The sequence below is a fragment of the Solanum verrucosum genome, unplaced genomic scaffold (assembly GCF_900185275.1).
Source record: "Solanum verrucosum unplaced genomic scaffold, falcon-dt-bn FXZP01000051.1, whole genome shotgun sequence".
Lineage (NCBI taxonomy): Eukaryota > Viridiplantae > Streptophyta > Magnoliopsida > Solanales > Solanaceae > Solanum > Solanum verrucosum.
Window position 1 is genome coordinate 800922 of NW_026020110.1, and position 20175 is coordinate 821096.

The 20175-nt window shown below is 32.9% G+C and overlaps 2 protein-coding genes across 3 annotated transcripts; one reads left to right on the top strand and one right to left on the bottom strand.

The window, feature by feature from the left end:
- The first annotated feature begins 1756 nt into the window (after positions 1–1756).
- LOC125825349 (uncharacterized) lies at positions 1757–2233 on the top strand. The gene has a single exon (XM_049504693.1). It carries the CDS (start codon positions 1757–1759, stop codon positions 2231–2233), a length of 477 nt encoding a protein of 158 aa, XP_049360650.1.
- Positions 2234–8709: 6476 nt separating this feature from the next.
- On the bottom strand, positions 8710–10835 carry LOC125825382 (inactive leucine-rich repeat receptor-like protein kinase CORYNE). Of its 2 annotated transcripts, none has more exons than XM_049504727.1 (2): positions 9856–10835; positions 8710–9480 (listed from the first exon to the last, which is right to left on the bottom strand). In XM_049504727.1, exons 1-2 carry the CDS (start codon positions 10689–10691, stop codon positions 9168–9170), a joined length of 1149 nt encoding a protein of 382 aa, XP_049360684.1. In that variant the 5' UTR covers positions 10692–10835; the 3' UTR covers positions 8710–9167. The 2 variants fall into 2 exon arrangements, with proteins under 2 accessions (XP_049360684.1, XP_049360685.1); XM_049504728.1 differs by having other exon boundaries at positions 9168–9477.
- Between the last annotated feature and the right edge of the window lie 9340 nt (positions 10836–20175).

The window sequence follows — 20175 nt, forward strand, 5'->3', positions numbered from 1 at the left end:
TATCCCCACTAAAGTCTAGCTTATTCACTGATTTACAGCTATTTACTAACAACTGCAATCACCCATTTGTCTACATTAGCCTATAATCCAATCACATCCCAAGAACCCGTCTCATTACTTGTTAATTCATGTTATTTGTTGTTGTTGTAGCTGATAATTGCAATCAAATCCCCCTCTCCCTTTTATTTCACACTTGTGTCATCCCCTAATTTGAATTATGCTTTAATTCGTAAACACATACTCCTATGATTGACTTCAACATATTCGTATTTTGCTATTGAATCTTAAACATGTACCACTCCCTATGGAATTCGACCCCAACTCATTTAGTTGGGGTATTATACTGCCTAGCGATCATTGACACTTAGAATTGGATGAAGTGTCCTTGATATGTGAAATCACCAACAAAAATCAACCGCCCCAAAAGAGGGAAAAAGGGATTGTGATAAATGAGCAGGTTGCACCCTCCCGGGCCACAGTATCAAAGCTTCTTCCAAAAGGGGGGAATGGCAAGGGTAAGGCGCCCGTAGAGTCAACACATGCGGAGGCTAGCTCCAATAGTGTGGGTATTTACACCACGTACCTCACTCCCTCTGACAGTGAGGTCCATTGAGGGAACAGTTCCCCAGCCTCCGTATCTAAGCCGGAGGACGACCAGCTCCTACAAACTAGGAGAGCGAAGCTACGCTCAAAGGCAATGAATGATCCATCTAGGATCCCGGTGCCTCCTACACCTACTCCTCCTCCATCTCCAGCTCAGGCAGTAGTGCAGGCCACTCTACCAGTTCAGGCTCCTCCACCCCGGTCACTCAATAGACTAAAGGCCGAGGGTTTAAGGACCATTCTAGAAGAGAAGAGGTTGTCTACTGACGGTGTGGTAGATCGGTACCCAGGAGTGTGGAGCAATTTAAAACTCCACAAGTTTGAGATATTCACGAAGCCCCGAGGCCTGTACATTCCTACTTGGGTCTGGGAATTCTACTCGACATATGTGGAATTGGTACCAAAGAGGAAGAAAAGGCTAGTGCTTCCAAGCGGTTGACTTTGTAGTAGTTTGGGGGAAGAAGGTGAAGTGCAGCAACTTAGATATAAATGAGGTACTCAGGTGTTCAATGGACTTCATGCACTATTACATTTACAAAGTTCAGAAGAAAACCCTCGATGATTTGAAGGGTTGGCTAGCACTTTTAATTTCTGATACCACCCCGAGGTGGATTGAGGCTGGTATGTCAATTGAGAAGAGAGACCTAAGTGTGGCTGCCATATACTGGTTCGGGTTTATTAGCAGCACTATTATGCCGTCGCATAATGAGTCGATCCCCTGGCATCCAAAGGCTGAATGTTTGGGCTGCATTATGGATATTGAGCATGAGATGGCCATGAGGGCCAAGCAGAGGCAGACTTCTCTTCCCTTTTCCATATTGATCACTAAGTTGTGTAGGTGGGCCCGTGTTCCGATAGTTGCCAAAATGGATGTGGAAGTGACTCCCACTTCCTCTACTTACATCCGGCGAATTGAGGCAGAGTATCTGAGGGATAAGGTTGATTGGAGGAGAGTTGCATTGTGGATACGTCTCCGGTAGTTGATGTTGATTTGTTACCGATTTAGGCAATACTGCCCCCTCAGGCCAGTGAGCCTACAGGTACCTCTGGTCCCTCTACTTTTTCCTCTCCTGGTTCATCTATTGTACACCATCCTTCTACTGTTGATGTTGCTGCCTTCTGACCCCTTATCACCCAGGCCATGTTATACAAGATGGGTCATTTGGCTCAATCTATTGATGTGCGTGCCTCCCGAGTAGAGGCTGATGTGCCTAGGTTGATTGAGCGGGCTATTATTGATGTCTTAGCCCTGATCAAGGCTGAGATGAGAGAGCAAAGGGGGATGATAAATACACATAGGGTTGCACTAAATTCCCTTACACTGAGGGTTGAGGCTTGTGAGCAGGGCAAGGGTGATTCTGATGTTGTGACAGCCTTGAATGCCGATGTTATTGGGCTGAGGAAGGAAGTGGACGAGCAGAAGTCCATTGGTCTATCAATGTTATTCGCCACATTTGAGATCCCTGATGTTCCGAGCACTGATGTTCCAGTCAGTTCTGAGGTTCCTTCGACTACTACTATCGGAGATGTTGTTATAGATGTGGTTAAGGCTGAGTCTGAGGCTGAGACCGATGAGGAAGAGCTGGGTGTTCATGATGCAGCCGTGTATAGAGATTTGGAGGACCTTTAGGGGACCATAATTCAGACAGCGGTTAAGGCATCGCTCAGAGATACTTCGATGGTGGGCTCCAGTGGAGCCAAGGATGTTGTTGCATCGGGCACTAATGCCCAAGATGATGGAGTCACCGATATGCATAGTTCACCCCAGGCATATCCTGGTAGGAGGATTTTTGACTCCCTTTCTATTTTTATTTCTCTATTTCTTTGCATTTGAGGACAACTCATAAATTGTAGTTGCAAATGCAATTATAGCTTAGTGTTTTGGGCTTGCTTGAGAAAGAGGTTCTAAAGCTAAGGTTATCGATTGATGATTGTAGCAATTGGGTTGTTGTGGGTTCAGCTCGAGAGAGTGAATCTTAATTCGAACTTACCTATCTATCTCGAGAGAATAGATGAATTAAGGTTTTGAGCTATTTATATTGTTAAACTTGTCGAGGTTCAAGAGAACTCGCTTGAATCGTAATAGTTGTTTGAGAGAAAGTTATTGCATCTATAGTCTAGCATACCCACTGAGGTTCGGCAATTGTTAGTAAATTACAATTACCCATATATCGAAATTTGCCCATAATCGCTCACATCCCCGAGAATTCCTCTCTACTTATCTACTCCCATGTTTTCGTAATTGTTGTAGTTGATAATTGACACTTTTTAACCCCCTATCTGACATTCGTTGTTAAACAATTAATTTACTTTTCTTGGTTTCGATAATGTCTACCTCTATAACCGATTAGAACACAACCTTTACTTCTTAATTGAATTCTATATTGTACCGCTCCCTATGGGTTCAACCCCAACTCTTTGTTGGGTTTTATACGAGATTACGGTTGCCTACACCTAGTATTGGATGAGGTGTAGTTGAGTGTTTATTAGTGTACATTAAGATTTAGATATCTAGATCTGAATACATATATGTATATTAAGATGTGGTTTCTAGATCTGAACATTAAATGATCAAGACTGTCTGTTTTCAATATCTGAATGTGCATATGAAATTAAACATTATATCAATAAAATAATATAAAATTTCATTTCAACAAAAAAATTACTTTTTAATAAAAAATAATTTTTTAAATATTTAAATCTAATTTAAAAAATTAAATTATATGATATGCAAATAAAAATTACATATCGATATAAAAATTATTGTAACGTGATTTTTTTAAGAATTCAGAATAAACATCTTTCACAAGAAAATATATCACGAATAAAAAATATTTCATAGGCATAATATAATATCAAAAAGTTCAATAAGTATGATAGATATAAGTCGAAAAATAATAAAGAAGTTTTCACATCATCAACGCCTAACATATATTCTAGCTAATCAAAAAATTAAAGAATTCATTTTTTTTTCCGATAACCTTAATCCAGTTCTCTAACTTGTGGACCTCTAGGATCATCCATGCTTTTTCGTAGTTGTCACTTTCACAAAATATACTAACAGAAGTACTGTATAATGGTTCTTCTATCCAAGTCCATCTAATTATTTTTTTTGCATTCTGAAAGCTAGGCACACTATTTCTTTTAATCAATAACTCCAAAGCAATACCCATCTTCTCATTAATTTTTAATTGAGATGAATTTTTTTTCTTTTCTTCCTCAAAGCTTTTCTTTCAACTAAAACCGATGATTGTGATGAAGAATTATTAGGAGCTCCATCATTTTTGTCACCAACAAGATATAGGCATAGCTTGGACTCCAATCATGAACTCTTGCACTAGAACCTTCAAAAAAATAATTGTACACAAATTTGAAAAGGGTAAAGGTGAAGTTTTCAGTGTCTTTGGCCTAAACAAAATTTTCATAAGAGACCTCAAATATGTATATATAGTTGTTATTTTTAATCATGACTACTATTTTTCACTCAAAAACATTGAGTTCTTGATAAATATCTAGACATCCAAAAATATTATTACAACAAGAGTTCTTGATATAATCAATACACCTCAAAAAGTTGTTAATATATATAAGAAATACTTGTAAATATTATAAAAGCTTACCAGTTCAAGAGGAAAAATTGGTGTTTCGTTAAGAAAAGAGAGGAGGAATGTTTGTAGAAAGAGAGAGAGAAAGTCACGTAATGAGAGAGATGCAACGCAATTTGTTTCTACCATATTAAATAAGTATGAATGTTTTTAAGACTTTACTACATATTTGATTCGTTCAGATCCATTTACAGGTTTTTAAAAAAAAGAAACGAATGAACTTAATGGACCGAATCTGAATGATTAAGATTCAGACCTAAAAACCAAACACACTTAATGGACTGAATCTGAATGATTAAGATTCAGACCTTCATTAAATGCAAACAAATGAGGCCTTATTCTATCACATTATACTTGCACAGTCTTTGTTGTTATCGAAGTTTTGCGTTAAGAGACCATGCTCATATCCTGGTATTCATGAGTGTTCTAGAAATTCGTCACAATTTCATAGAAGCGGCCCCACTCCACACTCATATAGGTCCACCTATCAAGTGTATTCTACAGAGTAATACACCACCTATAAATGATATGGTAATGGATTAGAAGTTTGCAACTCAACCTCACTTTATCACAAATGGAAAAACGTTTATAGTGCACAGGATCAAACAATGACTTGTTATTATCCATATGAACTTATTTCATGAGATCTTACCATTATGTTCAATATGCAATTTTGAGAAAAGACTCATTCTAGTTGAAGCTTCACTTATAAATTTTTTTCTCTAAATTTTAGTCAGAGAATTGACCAAATTCACTTCTAACCTCACATAATTTATTAATATAATTTCATCTCACAACATGTTGTTTCACTTTATGTGATAAACACATATTTATTTTGCCACTAGAAATTTTTTTTCTACTACAGTCAATGTTGTTTGGAAACCACAATATGTAGATTCGTTGGATTTATCTCAACCTAAATATTTGCAAAAAAATTACCCCCACCTCATTATCAACCAACTCCAAATTAAACTTAGATTTCATAATTTGATCTAGTTATTTGGCTCATTCTCATGTCATTACATCCCTACCAAGGGTAAAACTCACAACAACAAATAAATTTTGAGATCCAATTTCAGTATACCCCTATAGTGGAACAAATATTAATTCACTATAGCACTTTATCATCAAATATTTCTTTTCAAAACATTTCAGCAAGAGAAGAAATAAAAACATAATAAATTTTGGACCACTATCAATAAGATAATTATAAAAGAAACCTTCACAAAGCATTTCTCCATTATTGTCATTTTTCTTCTCCTCAAATTCTCATTTCAAGATTATATTGAACAACAAGGTCACGTAAGATATTACTCTCACTTTTCAACAAAAATATACTGTCAAAAACTTTATAATTTTTTCCCCTCACTACAATATTTCTCTCGATCACATAACTATTAATTAACGCAAAAATTCTATGCAACATTTCTTATTAATTAGCATAGACAATAAACATATATAGAATGAACATACGTACAACCATAAATATTACATCTTTTCTTTTTTTCCAAAATCAAATATGATAACTTTAAGAATTCACCCCTACACTTTCAAATATTTCACGTTATAAGAAAATTGTCTAGAATATCTGACAAACGTATAAAAAATAGTTTCTCCTAGATTATTGAATGCATGAGAATTAACAAATATTAGTGCATAGAATCTATCACTCATTCACTCACACTAACAATAATGTGTTAGTGTGACATATATATACTTAAAAAATACCACAACAATAATATCATCTGATTTATTCAAATAAAATTTTAACTTAGCAAAATTGTCAATTTTCCTTGCTCTTTTCTTGACAATTTTGTTATTGACTTTAAATTTAATATAGTCATATTTTTCAATATTGTTACCTCCAAATGTAGACAAGAATAAAGACCATGTCACCAAAGGCCCAAGCAATACAAAGAACTCCAAAGTTAGCCACGTATATCACCTCTAACATCTAAATCATTGCGTCCTCTCTTCAAATTCCACCAACAGCTCATCATAATCTTTTGCAAAAAACTTTGTTGGTCTCTTTGTTACAGCCTCAACTTCGTTAGTCATATTTGGCTTTTATTCTATTTTCTTTTCCCGTGATTCATAAGAAATATCCATAAGATTGTTGGAATATTGTAAATCACGGTAATGTCATAGGCATGCCTATTGAATTGTCCTTAAAGGATATTTCACCAGATGTGAGTGTTATCATCTGAGATTCAACAAATTCTATTAGTATAAATTAGGAGATAAAATCTAACAATGATTTTAACTCGATAGGAAACCCAACAAAATAAATTGAGAAAGATTTGATATTTACTCTCTAGCATTTTTCCTCATTGGTTTCTCACCCATTCACGAGTACTTGAAGTATTTATACACAAAAGAAAGAAGGGTAAAATGATAAATATATCTTTGAACTATCGTAAATGATATGTAAATATCTTTTGTTACACTTTTAGGACATTATTGCCTTTACCGTCTAATTTTTGGAGTGTATATACCCTTTGAACTAACGGAAAGACACGTGTCACGATTTTAACAGCCTATCCAAATTTATTTAATTTTTACCCATAATTAAAAAATTGACTCTAATAATTAAAAACCCACCAAATAATTTTAAGACCCACCTGCAAATAAATCTAATTTTCCCTTTCTTCTCAAGTTCCGGCAACCAAAGACTGCACCGCAACTCCATCTTCTCCGGGGAAGTTCCACAAACAAAGCCACTTCTAACTGCTACAAACCCAGCATCCGGTGATCCGGCGAAATCGGCGAGGTTGCAACCCTTCGGCCACCATGCACCCATCTCTCCCTCACCGCTGTTCCAACAGCTCCAGCGAGCAGCCGAGCATACCTCTAGCTCTCTTTACAAAGCTTCAATAATGGCGACCAAGAGGACACTCCGTAAACAAGAAAAAATCAATCTCATTTCCATCAACTGAGAAACCCCCAAAGTTCTACTCATACATTCAAAGAGTTTTTGTCTGTGTCATTTATTTTGTCTAAAAAAGATTGGTGGATCTTACTTTGTTGATGAGAATTATATTAAATTAGGGTAGCAATTAATATGAGATTTAACTTTAAAAAAAAACAAACTATAACCTTCTCTGTTAGGAAGGAAAAGATCGAGAAGATAGTCTATTGGGGGTTTGGGGTTATAATTTGGTGCGGGTCTTAAATTATTTGGACGGGTTTTTATTTAATCGGATCAATTTTTTAATTATGGATAAAAATTAAATAAATGTTTGATAGACTGTTTAGATCATGACACGTGTCCTTCCGTTAGTCCAAAGGGTATATACACTCCAAAAATTAAACGATAAGGGCATCAGTGTCCTAAAAGTATAACGAAAGATATTTATATACTATCTACGATAATTCAAGAATATATTTGTCATTTTTCCCAAAAAAGAATGATAGCATGCCATATGCCCCGACGTCTAATTTTCGTAATTAAAAATAGTAATAAAATGTCATGAATACTATTTAAAGACGATCTTATTTTTGAGATAGTAAAAATATTCTTCCAACACAATCATGTACAGACGTGACTTTTAGTGTGAAAATAGGTCCCAAAATTCATATCCCAAACCACCAACTAAAAATCGCAATAATAAAAATGTATATAATTTTAAAAACATTAGTTTCAGCTTACTCTAAGAGTGTTGCCAAGACAGTGGTTATTACTCTGATTTTGTTGGAGGTAGAGAGGTTGAGAACTGTTCTTGTGTAAATTTCTCGATCAGTGGCGTATACAAGATTTTTAATAAGCAGTGTTACCTTTTAAAATGAAAAAAGCAGTTTACTACTATACCTTTTCTAAAACGTAAAAAAATATTATAATTTCTTCTCCATGAATTTTCTTTTTTCGAAATGTATTACTTCCAAGCCTTAGCTAAGCTACGTACAACTTTGGTTGGAAGTGTCACTTGAAGAATATATACTCTACTTAATCTCGATATTCCTGTAGATTTTCAAATGGGAAAAGACATTAGTGATTTAAATATGACTAGTACTCTAGTAAAACCTGTTCTTGGGGTTTATTATGACTTGTTTTAGATAATTGTCACTATTTATGATAGACTTAAATAGTTTTACGGTAAATTTATTTTGATTATCTCATTTTGGTACACCCAACTAGAGGAAAGTTGGGTGCCATCACACCTTAAAAGGTTTTGAATTTCAAGGGCACTACTTTTCTTTAATTTAAGGGAAAATATTCAAATATGTCATCGAACTTTCAGAAAATACTCATTTATGTCATCCGTTAAAAATCTAGTTCATCTATGTCATTGTCATTTAAGAAAAGGGCTCATCCATGTCATATTTTTTAACTCAAAACAGAGATAGGTCCTTGTGTGGCGGCAAGTGTCGACCACCAAAATTTGAATGGAGATAAAAGTTTAGAGCTAGGTTGAAATATCAAAAACAAACTTGGTTTTGCAGAGCCACAAGAAGTCGTGATTCATAGATAAACAAAAACTGCCTTGCAAAAGGACAACCAGAGTAACCCCACAAAACACACTATCATTAAGAAAAGGTTAAAACAATATCAATGCAAATGTCTCCAATGTTCACAAACTACTACTGTACTGCCAGTGCATTTGTTACATATTCTCTTCCTGTTAGCAAATACTTTCTAAAACAAACATCATTTAATTAACAACATTACTCAAATTTACATACAAAGGTCAATCAATCCTGGCAAAATGAGGCTGTTACCAATAATTGTTCAAGTGCTTTCTCAAGTTTCAGCTCTGTTTCCAGAGGTAAAAAGTACTTCCGCTCAGTCATATTTCCTGAATGAGCCAACTACACTCGTGCTCATTGTGATAACCAAAAGGCATTGCTCAACTACCAAAAGCACACAGCAAACTATCACCTTAGAAAGCCAAAAGAACAACCTTAAAGATCTTGTGATTAATTGAATCCTTGACTGCTTTCCCTCTCGACCAAAGTAATTAATCAGAAGCTATTTAATTGGGTGAGCATGGAAACGAGCTCATCACTGGAAGGTCGATCAGCAGGCATGTCTGATAAGCATACCACTGCTATTTTTACTGCCATTAACATCTCATCTTCCTCAACCTCTTCCCCTAGAATACTCTTATCCAATGCTTCTCGAGCATCGCCTGCTTCCTGCAAACGTTGAAGCCAACGTGCTAAACTTCCTCCAGTAGATGTATCCCCAAAGAAGGGATCTGTTGGGTACTTTCCAGTTAATAGAACACCCAATATAACCCCAAAGCTAAATACATCACTTTTATCGGTATACCTGCTGCGAAATAGCAACAACTATAGGTTCAATCACTTAACATATGTATGTATTGCGTCAAAGAACAGATATTAGATAGGTAACTAGTTTTTGCAAATTCAAAACTTAAACATCGTTGATCATATAAACTACAAGAGAACCGAAGAAACCCTACACTTGTGAAGTTCTATGTCAAATATTAGAGCAAATTGTGTTCATTACAAACACACCAGCCATAACGCAACGCAACAGTTTGCCTCAAATATCATTTAACATAGGCAGAGCAAACAAGAATTAAATAAGTTGATCAGAGGGCCAACATAAATGCATCAACAAGAGGCAATTAAACTTATCGAAAACCTAAATTCATACGTCGTGTTGGATTTGAAAAAATGATACCTGCAACTCTGGTAAGATTCTGGAGGACCATAGTTTGATGCAGCAGGGAGATTTAAAGTGGGAATGATTTTAGCCAAACCACAATCAGCCAACCTAGGCTCAAACTCAGCATCCAACATTACATTTGTGGGTTTCAAATTCCGATGCAAAACAGTGGGGTTACAAGAGAAATGAAGATACTGAAGAGCCTTAACAATCCCAACTGCAATTCGGAGCCTGACTTCCCAGGTAAGTTGCAATTGATTTTCCCTAACTTTGTTCATTACATCTTCAAGACTGCCAGTGTTTACATAATCGTAAACCAGAAAGAACGTATTCGATTCACGAACATAAGCCCTTAAACTCATCAAATTCCTATGCCTCAAACTAGCAATAAGTTCAAGTTCGTGTTGTATTCTTCTCTTAAATGACTTGGTATGTAACTGTGGAGAACCAGGTTCCATTCTCTTAACTGCAACAGTAAGCCCATTATCGAGAACAGTTCTGTAGTATTTTCCAGAACTACTTGACCCTATCAACTGGGTATCATTAGCAAGAGCTGATTGCAGAGTTTTGGATGGAATTTTAGGAGAGAATACAACAGGGCCTTTGAGAATTGGGGCTTTGTTAATGTAACGAACAAAACTCCGAACAAGCCAAGCAAAAACAAGTGCACAAATCAATCCTGTAAACATACCAAAAAGTATACTCAGAAAAATCCTTTGAAATCTGTTCTTAAACTGATCAGATGAGGAGGTATCATCCTTGAGTATCCTTCCATGGCATTGCACACAGATTAGTTGTAGCCACAAAAAACAAAGCTTGAGAACTGTGCTACTGTTACAGCAGGTCCCCATGGAAACTAGGGTTGTTTTTCTCTGTGGGTCGGCAAGTTTAGGGTTCACTCCTCTTAATGTTACACAAGGACGACAATGTGACCATTTTCTTCTTTTTTTCTCTTTCTGAAACGAATCTTGAAGAACAAAAATCTTTTGCTGAAAAAGCTAATTTTAAAATTATATAAATAATAAAATAAGATAAAAGTGAACAGTGAGGAATATATACAACTCCACAATGAACAAGAATAGAATCATTACAAAGTTCAAATTCCAAATATGTGACAACTTTGCCTCTCACAAAACAAGATTAGTGAATAAATCCACTTTTTTCCTCCACTAAAGAAATGAACCTATTAAAGATAGAACTACGTTTTTTTTGTACCTACAAAATAACAAGATGGAGTATTCTCCTTTTTTTTTAAAGACCAAATGGGTCAAAATTTATCATTAAACAAAATAGTTTTATATATATATGAATTCTTTTAGATTAATTATTATCCTTTTTGGGTTTTTTTTTTCTATTATAGTCCATAGCCTAACTTACCTTGAGTTAATATATGTGATGTTTATTCAATTTTGAATAGTTCACTTAAAAAGTTACTCAATTTTGAATTGTTCACTTAGAAAGTCACTCAATTTTTTTATAACTTAAAATTCACTCAGCTATTAGTGTTTCACTTAGAAAGTCACTCAATCAATTTAAATAATTTTTTCATTTATAAAAATACAAAAAATAATTAAACTAGTTTTAAAAAAATAATAAGATGATTATTTAAATTATTTTATTGAATTTCGTTGAAATGTAGTTTTTGTTTTCAACTTTTTTTTTTTATTGGTACTGTGCGTTTTTTTATTACTTCTTATCAATTCCAACATCCTATTTTTTTTTATAATTTTTTAACGTATTTAATTCCAATCAAACAACTACTAGAACGGAAAAGTTTTTTTTTTTTTTGGGTCAATTGCTATACGTTTTTTCAGAAAATTATAATTAAATAATTGGAGCAGAATAATAAGATAATTAAAATAGAAATCTTATTATTTTTTTAAAAAATAGTTTACAATAAAATTTAATGGAAAATTATTTAAATTGATTGAGTGACTTTCTAAGTAAAATATCAATACTTAGGTGACTTTCTAAGTAAAACATCAATAGTTGAGTGACTTTTGAGTTATAAAATAAAGTTGAGTGACTTTCTTAGTGCACAGTTCAAAGTTAAGTGACTTTCTAAGTAAACTATTCAAAGTTGAGTGATCACATGAGATATTAATTCAATTTACCTTTAATAGTTGAAATTACTCATTGCTCTCCTCATCTCTCTCCTTCTCCAACCAACCTCACTGGAGATGGCTTCTCCGGCGAACAAAACAACAATCACCCCAACTCCAATCTAAAGTTCTCACCTCCACACCACCACAAAATAGACTCAACAACAACAATGAACAACATAATAACCAAATTGGAAAATCATCAAATTCCAACAAAAAAACAAGGAGCTCCATGAAACCATGCGATGCCCAATCTCTATGCATTTTTTTTCTTTTACGTTATTGTTTTTTAATTTGTAATTATAAGAACCAAAGAAGATTGTAGTTTCTATGTTCATTGCTTAAGTAGAAGTGTAGCTCCGATGAGCTTCATGAAAATCGATGTTTAGATCCGATTGAAAAACTCTCTTCGGCATTAAAATTTGGTCATGGTGTTTGGACCAAAAATATGGGGAAAAGAGAGTTTGGTGACTGTGGGTGGACTGTGTGGTGATTTGTAATGGGATTGATTTGAGCTATTGATAATCCGGTGATCATGAATCATCGGAAAAGAAGAGCTACAACTTTGAAAAGTTGTATGAAATATAAATGATAGTTGTAATACAATTCAGGGTTGTTGTAAATTGGATGTCCACACTAATATGTTAAGTGTTGTAAGATTAATACACACACAAAATGCTATGTGGTGTATACTAATTAGCCATTTGATATACTTGGTGTTCAAAGTGTATACATGGCAAGAAGATATCCATGTATCACACTTTGGGCACAAGTGTATACAACTATATATACCCCTATTCTTGTAACAAAGAAAGAGGCAAGAGTAAGTGAAAGAAAATACTACACATATTATTTCTCTTCTTTCTTATTATCTTAGTTGTTATACTTTAGTTTATAACACGTTATCAGTACGAGTCTCTTTATCTATGAGCATCTCCGACAGTGCATTAGCCAAAACATAAATAGTATAGAGTATATTATATTTTGCTATATAAGTCTTCTTACACTTGATAGTCTAAATTTGACGTGTCAAATGTAATTATCGTTAATGTTATCATGGATTTTTGAGCTAAATATTAGAAGGATAATTAGTACATATTTAATTGATAACGTTGTTGAAAGAATAGAACTCACCAAAATCGTTAGAAGACTAAAAGTGCATAACATGAATTTTTAATTTGGTTGATACTTTGTTGTGGTTATCACCTAGTAATACATAATTGCTTTTAAAGGAGATATAGTTGATTTAAGGAATCCATATCAAAATAAAAAGGAAAAGGTATTAAAATTTCTTATGTTGACCTACATTAATTTTGATCAACATCATTGATTATTTTACACTTGTTTATCTGTCACTAGCTAATCATTTACTTCTTGAATTATAATAATATGTTATATGTACTAATATAATTTGTTTTATAGTTGCTTTAAAAAGGTAAGCAAACTAATATTTGAAGAAGTATTTTATTTTCCTTTGGAATTATCAAAAAGACTTTTCTATCATGAAAGATTCTTTGAAGTGGCATTGGCATGTCATTTAGGTTGGCAATTAACAAACTTGGCAATGGTAAACTAATTGTATATTTTTGCTTTATGGTAAACCTCCTTCATAATACTAATTATTTTAATTCTGATTTGTATATACATGCAAAAGAGTATGCTAATTTTTGAAATTTATAAAATCTGCTACATGTCATTAAGACAATTTGACATGTAGACTTTATTAGGTCCATTTATCAAGTGTGTATTTAATTCTTGGATTTTGAGGTATCATTTTATTTATTGTGATTATTAGTGTTTACCTCTAGTTGCTTTATCTGTGAATTACAATTGAAGAAAAAAAAATTCTTAACTAGCAACAAATGAAGTCAATGTTGAGAATTAATTTGTTGATCTTTCAATAAGTGAATTACTCATAAAACTTTTAAATTGAAAATAGTATTCAGAGCCACCTATGTTTCGTTTAGCAAAGGTAATAACTTGTATATGATCTTTTGAAGTGTTATTATGACTAAATTTATTTGTGCAATTAATAACAAAGTTACAATATTTTAAAGGCTCAATGATCAATTTTATTTTGGACTATATGATGTCATTGATTGAGGTAAGACGGTGGATTCAAATTTCACCGCACCAAAAGGGTAAGACATCGATTAAAGTATCGATGCACCATGATGATAAGATTTTGGGTTCAAGTCCCTTCGCATTTTGGCCTAACACACCTTTGTATGGATAAGACATTGGGTTAAAGTCCCAATGCAATAATATATAATGATGATTGAGCAAATCGATATGCTCTTGCTAAAAATTGGGAATTCCGTCCCACTGAATATGCTCCATTCATTTAAGTGAATGTGATAGCAATACAATAAAAGTCTGAAAGATGACAAAATTATTTTATGATCAGACATATGAATATGGACGTGAATGGACAAAATAATAATAGTCATCATTATTATAATTGTAAAAGAAAGAACAATATGAGTTCTCAAAATTGTCCTTCAAAGAGTGAAGGTAATTTTTATCATCAAATTTGGTATGAAAGGTATTGGACACGCGATTACTGTATGTGCAAACTAATTTGATTCTATAAATTCTCCATCAAAATAAAAGAATATAAAGTGAAGATGCACTTGACCTTTCAAAAGTGATGTCGAGGTATGTCATATGAATATGATAAATTTCTAAACTTGACAATAAACTTCTAATGAAAGGAATAATTATGAAGCATGTATTTATGATTATAGTCAATCCCTTGAAGAGAATGTGACCTGTGATAAGTATCATGAAAAGTGGACCATTCTTGGAAGTGAATGTGTCAAGAGATGATGAAAATTATAAAAAAAGACATACTCATGTATGGTTTAATAAATACCACAACTCACCTTTATGGGAGGCTAGAGAGAAATAAAGAAATTTTATGTTGGTATAAATGGTCATTGGTCAAGTACTTTTAGTACATCACAAATATTGTGGTATGTTTTAGTATGAACTACCGAAAGGGCAAAAGAAGGAAATCATTTCTTGCCACAAAAAATTGTCATTGATTATGTATCTCTGTAAATCAAAATATTTTTCCTGATAATAAACAAAAGGAAGGAGATACTAATGACAAAAGTAAATCAAGAAACAAGTTTTGCTTGTAATGATTTTGACCATGACAATAATGATATAAATTTCTCTTTGAAAGAGATGTCACCACACAAACAATGTTATGAAATATGTGGTAGTATTCAATGTTAATTGCGAGCTTTGGTGAGCTAACGTGCTAATATCCTAAGAAATAAAATTGCTCATGATATTGAAATTGTAGTAAGTCTCGAAAGAAACTTTTTAAGTTTCAAAGAAATAATCAAAGAAAAAAAATATTGAGACTATAAAATATGGAAAGATTTAAGATCTTCATATTACTACAATCAAAGTGGGTTATAAATATTTACGTGAAAGATTACACATATTTGCTTATTGTTTGTGGTAACTAAGTATGGACATGATGATGAAATCACATGCAAAATAAACTAGAAATTTATTGAAATAAATATCAGTTGGCATGGCCGGTTAATGACCATCCCAGTTTAAATATGATACGAAAATTACAGAGAATTCATGTGGTTATTTATATTGAAGAAATAATAAATTCTTCAAGAATTCTCTTGTGTTGTTTGTTCTCGTGATAAAACTATCATTGTACCAGCTAAGGTTGAGATTATATCTCCTAGAATTTTGAAATGTATAAAAAGGTGAATATGGGCCCGTTCACCTGCCATGTGGACCATTTACTATTATATGATTTTAATAGATGCATCTATGTTATGGTCACATGTGCTTTATTATCAACTTACAATTTGATTTTTGCAAAGGTTGTTTGCTCGAATTGATAAATTAAGAGCATATTTCAAATTATAAAACTATATTGATAATGTTGGTATATATCCAAGTGGTTTAAGCATAAATTTTATGCCTCCAATTAAAACTAAACCATTGATTATGAGAACAAAACTCTCAAAAGAAATTTGGTAAGAGATGTGTTATTTAAAGTATAACAACACTTGTACGTATCAAGCCAACAAGGTTCGCCTATCACAATTGGTTCAGGGTCAGGAACCAAATAATTCTCATCTAGAAATTTAAATGTACAGTATATTATTTCATTGCTCCACCATTACGCAATGCACAAAGATGAGTCCCCAAATAAGGTTGAGTGAATGCTAGATTCTCTAACATTAGGGGGAGATAAGCAACTGGAAAATAAGTTATACATAATGAATTATATGATCCTCGTTGAAGAGATAATTTAAGTCAATTGTCAGACGAATTCACTGACCCTATGTTATAATCCAGTTATGAATGCTCCAATGAAAAGTCCTTGAAGGACATAATTTATGGCACGCCTGAAGCGTGATAAATTAATTGATTCGAAAGATAAAATTTCTTGAAGAAGAAAAGGAGTAAATGATCAAGATGGTCATAATAATGAGGCAAGTGCTTTAGAAGGAGCATCCTGACATAACACTTTATAAAACCTTGACAAATGTTCAGGTACCTGTAAATGATAAAAAAAAATAAAGTGAGCTTAGTAAGTTATGTCACATTAGAATCGACATCAAATAACCGTCGACGATATCTTGAATATAATGTAGTGCTCAAAATTATAAATGGTGATGAGGATCTTGAAATTAAATCTGTCGAGAGTTGACAGTTAAATGATTGGCCAAAAGAAAATACAATTCAAGTATTTTTCTATTCACTTGGTTGATGTTTTGGACTTAATTTTGTCCATATACCAAGCTATAATGTCAGTGGGGTACTAATAAATTATTGTGCGATAAGCAAGATCGTAAAATATAAAGTACGGGTTGTGCATTGAAAAAATAAAGATTTTTCGCAAAAGTCCTGACATTATTGTATGGAGATGTATTCTCCCAAGGTGGATGCAATCAGGTTTCTTTCAGTCTGGCAATATATGAAAAACTTGAATACATATGATGAGTGATTATCATGTCTAGCTAGACAATAAATATTATATGAAAATCCTTGAAGGATTTAAACGGTTATAAAGCGATTCTATTGAATAGTACCCCAATGGTTGTAAGATCGCATATTATAAAGATCAATTTTGATCTCATAAAAATGGTTAGAAAGTATCATGTCATAGTGCAATTGGTGCATTTATGTATCGTGCTATTATTATTCATGGTAAATAATTTTAATAGTATGCATGCAAAATATAACATCACACTTATCGATGGAGATATGTGAATCAAATCTCGATATAAATTATTTATTCTGACCAATTGTATCAAGATTTATTGATCATGAAATTGCAGAAAATTATGAAGTTTGAACTCATGAAAGTTATATATTTTCATATGGAAATACTGTCATTTCAAATCATTCCACAAGACGGTCAATTTTACTGAAAGTGTTCGTCAGTGCTCGATTGTTGCTGCTAACAAATCGAACAAGCAATTTGTCTACGTCAACAAGATCATGAATTGAGTGTTTTTCAAAAATATATTTGGTCGAGATCAATAAACATACCCAGAGAGTGTGTGATCTTCCTTCGAAAAGAGATATTCCAACAATATTATATGAAGACAAGGCCTCATGTGCTCAACTAAGAGGAGGATACATCAAAGAAGACTGAGAAAAATATATTTCACCAAAGTTCTTCTTCTTATTCATGATCTTCAAAAGAAGGATGTAGCCGATGTTTAACACTTCGTATTCACCAAGGCATTATCAACTTCAAACTTTGAGAAGTTGAGATATAAGATTGGACTGTGTTATCGTCGAGTTGTTAAGTGATGTTTTAATCAGGGGGAGTATAATACGCATTGCACTCTTTTTCCCTTAGCTGAGGTTTTGTCCCACTGATCTTCCTGGTAAGGTTTTTAATGAGACGGCTACCAATGCATATTAAAACTTACAAGATATGTGTACTCTTTTTCCTTCACTAGGATTTTTTCCATAGGGTTTTTTCTAGTATGATTTTAACGAGACACGTTATCTATTAAGACATGGACATCCAAGGGGGAGTGTTGTAAATTAGATGTCCACACTAATATGTTAAGTGTCATAAGATTAATACACACACAAAATGCTATGTGGTGTATACTAATTAGCCATTTGATATACTTGGTGCCCAAAGTGTATACATGGCAAGAAAATATCCATGTATCACACTTTGGGCACAAGTGTATACAACTATATATACCCCTATTCTTGTAACAAAGAAAGAAGCAAGAGTAAGTGAAAGAAAATACTACACATACTATTTCTCATCTTTCTTATTATCTTAGTTGTTATACTTTAGTTTATAACAGGGGTAACTTTCTTTTCTGAAAATGTTACTTTTTTTTAAAAAAAACAAATAAAAATAGGGGTGGGGCGGAGGGGGTAAATTTTTATTTTAAAAAATAAAACATAAAAAGAAACTCATTTTTTTAATGGAAGAACAAAAAAATTGGAAATTCTGGGGGGGCGGGGGGGCAGGGCGTAGATTTTTTTTTAAAAAAAAAGTGGGGGTGGGTGGGTGCAGGGGGGATGAAGGTGGGGTGAGGTGGAGGGGGTGGGTATGGGGGTGGAGGGGGATAAAAGCACGGTGGGGGTTAGAAAAAATGAAATAAAATTAGGGGTGGGTGAATTGGAGGTAGGGGTGGGAGTGAGTAGAATAAAAAATTACTTTAGAAACTTAAAACATATAAATTCATTTTTTATTTCTTCAATCAATGTGGATGAAATATGGGTAACTCATATCCAATCTGTCCATTAATTACCCAAACCATATTTACCCATATAGAATATGGGCGGATTGAATAATTACCCATTTTTGTTTAAATCATTTTAAACCCATCCAAATCCAACCATTTGCCACCTCTATATAGTTTTAACAATGTAAACTAATTTAAATGGTAGCAGAATGTTTGAAGTTCACATATAATTCTTATAATACATTTTTATTAAAAATGTTTTAGTTATATATTCACCACGTGCTTTGAAATATGCCTCTAATATGTATAATATATTGAATTCATAATGTTTTACAATTGTTATTTTTTATCTTATTAATGGTGTTAAAAATGCATTGTACTTGTATTTAAAATATTCAAATGTTATTCAAATTAGTTTATGTATTACAATTGTATTAAGTATAGAAGACACTTGTAATACCATTCAAATTCAATATTATACATTGTTATGAATTTGATTGTTGTTATTCCAACAAATATAATATATTTCTAACAACGTAAACTAATTTAAATAGTACTGAAATGTTTGAGATTCACACATAATACTTATAATACATTTGTTTTTAAAATATTTTAATTATATTCACCATGTGCATTGAAACATAAATATGTATAATATACTGATAATTATTTTTTATTTTTTCTCTTTTAAACAATGTTAGATATATTATTCTAATAAAAATATATTAGTTATATAAATATTAGTCTTCATCAAACATCCTTAAACATTAAGATATAAATTTCAAAGATGTTCTTAATTGTTTGGAAATAATACTCCGTCCAAAATCAAGTCTTAAATTAGGATAATTGAAATTTATAGACAGAGAGACGGGCAGAAAGAAAAGAGAAGAAAGAGAGAGAGAGGGAGGGGGGAGTGAGTGGGAGAGGGAGACAAATTGTTAAAAAAGTTATGTTATAGATGATAAAACCTATTCAATTACTATAAGTGGTAATTATGCGGATAATACACATTGCTTATATAATAGGGCAAATTACAGAAATCACATACTTTTAAGGCAAAATTACAATATATCCCTTAAAAGTTTATAATTACCGAAATCCCTCAAACGGATACAATAATATAAGCGTTGATACATTAATCTGATGCGCGAGATACATTAATCGTTAAGTAAGATACAATACATTTTATACATGATACACTAATCTGATGTACATTTTATACATAATACACTAATCTGATGCGCGAGATACAATAATATAAGCGTTGATACATTAATCTGATGCGCGAGATACACTAATCTGATGCGCGAGATACACTAATCTGATGCGTGAAAATGAGGGATTTTGGAGATTTGTAAAACTTATAGGGGATAATGGTAATAAGTAACTAAAAGGTGGGATTTCTGTAATTTTTCCTATATAAAAAGGCCAAAAAAATGTTGTACAAAAATGGCCCAACAGCCAAAGCCCAACAAAAAGAAACTACAACAAAATATTTTGGATGCTTACTGTTTGTCACT

Bases quoted from the DNA above. Each gene is read 5' to 3' on its own strand.
- LOC125825382 (XM_049504727.1), bottom strand. From the start codon at position 10,691: ATGGGGACCTGCTGTAACAGTAGCACAGTTCTCAAGCTTTGTTTTTTG. The intron at 9,481-9,855 runs GTATCATTTTTT...GCTATTTCGCAG, and splicing joins GAATCTTACCAGAGTTGCAG to CAGGTATACCGATAAAAGTG.
- LOC125825349 (XM_049504693.1), top strand. From the start codon at position 1,757: ATGGGTCATTTGGCTCAATCTATTGATGTGCGTGCCTCCCGAGTAGAG.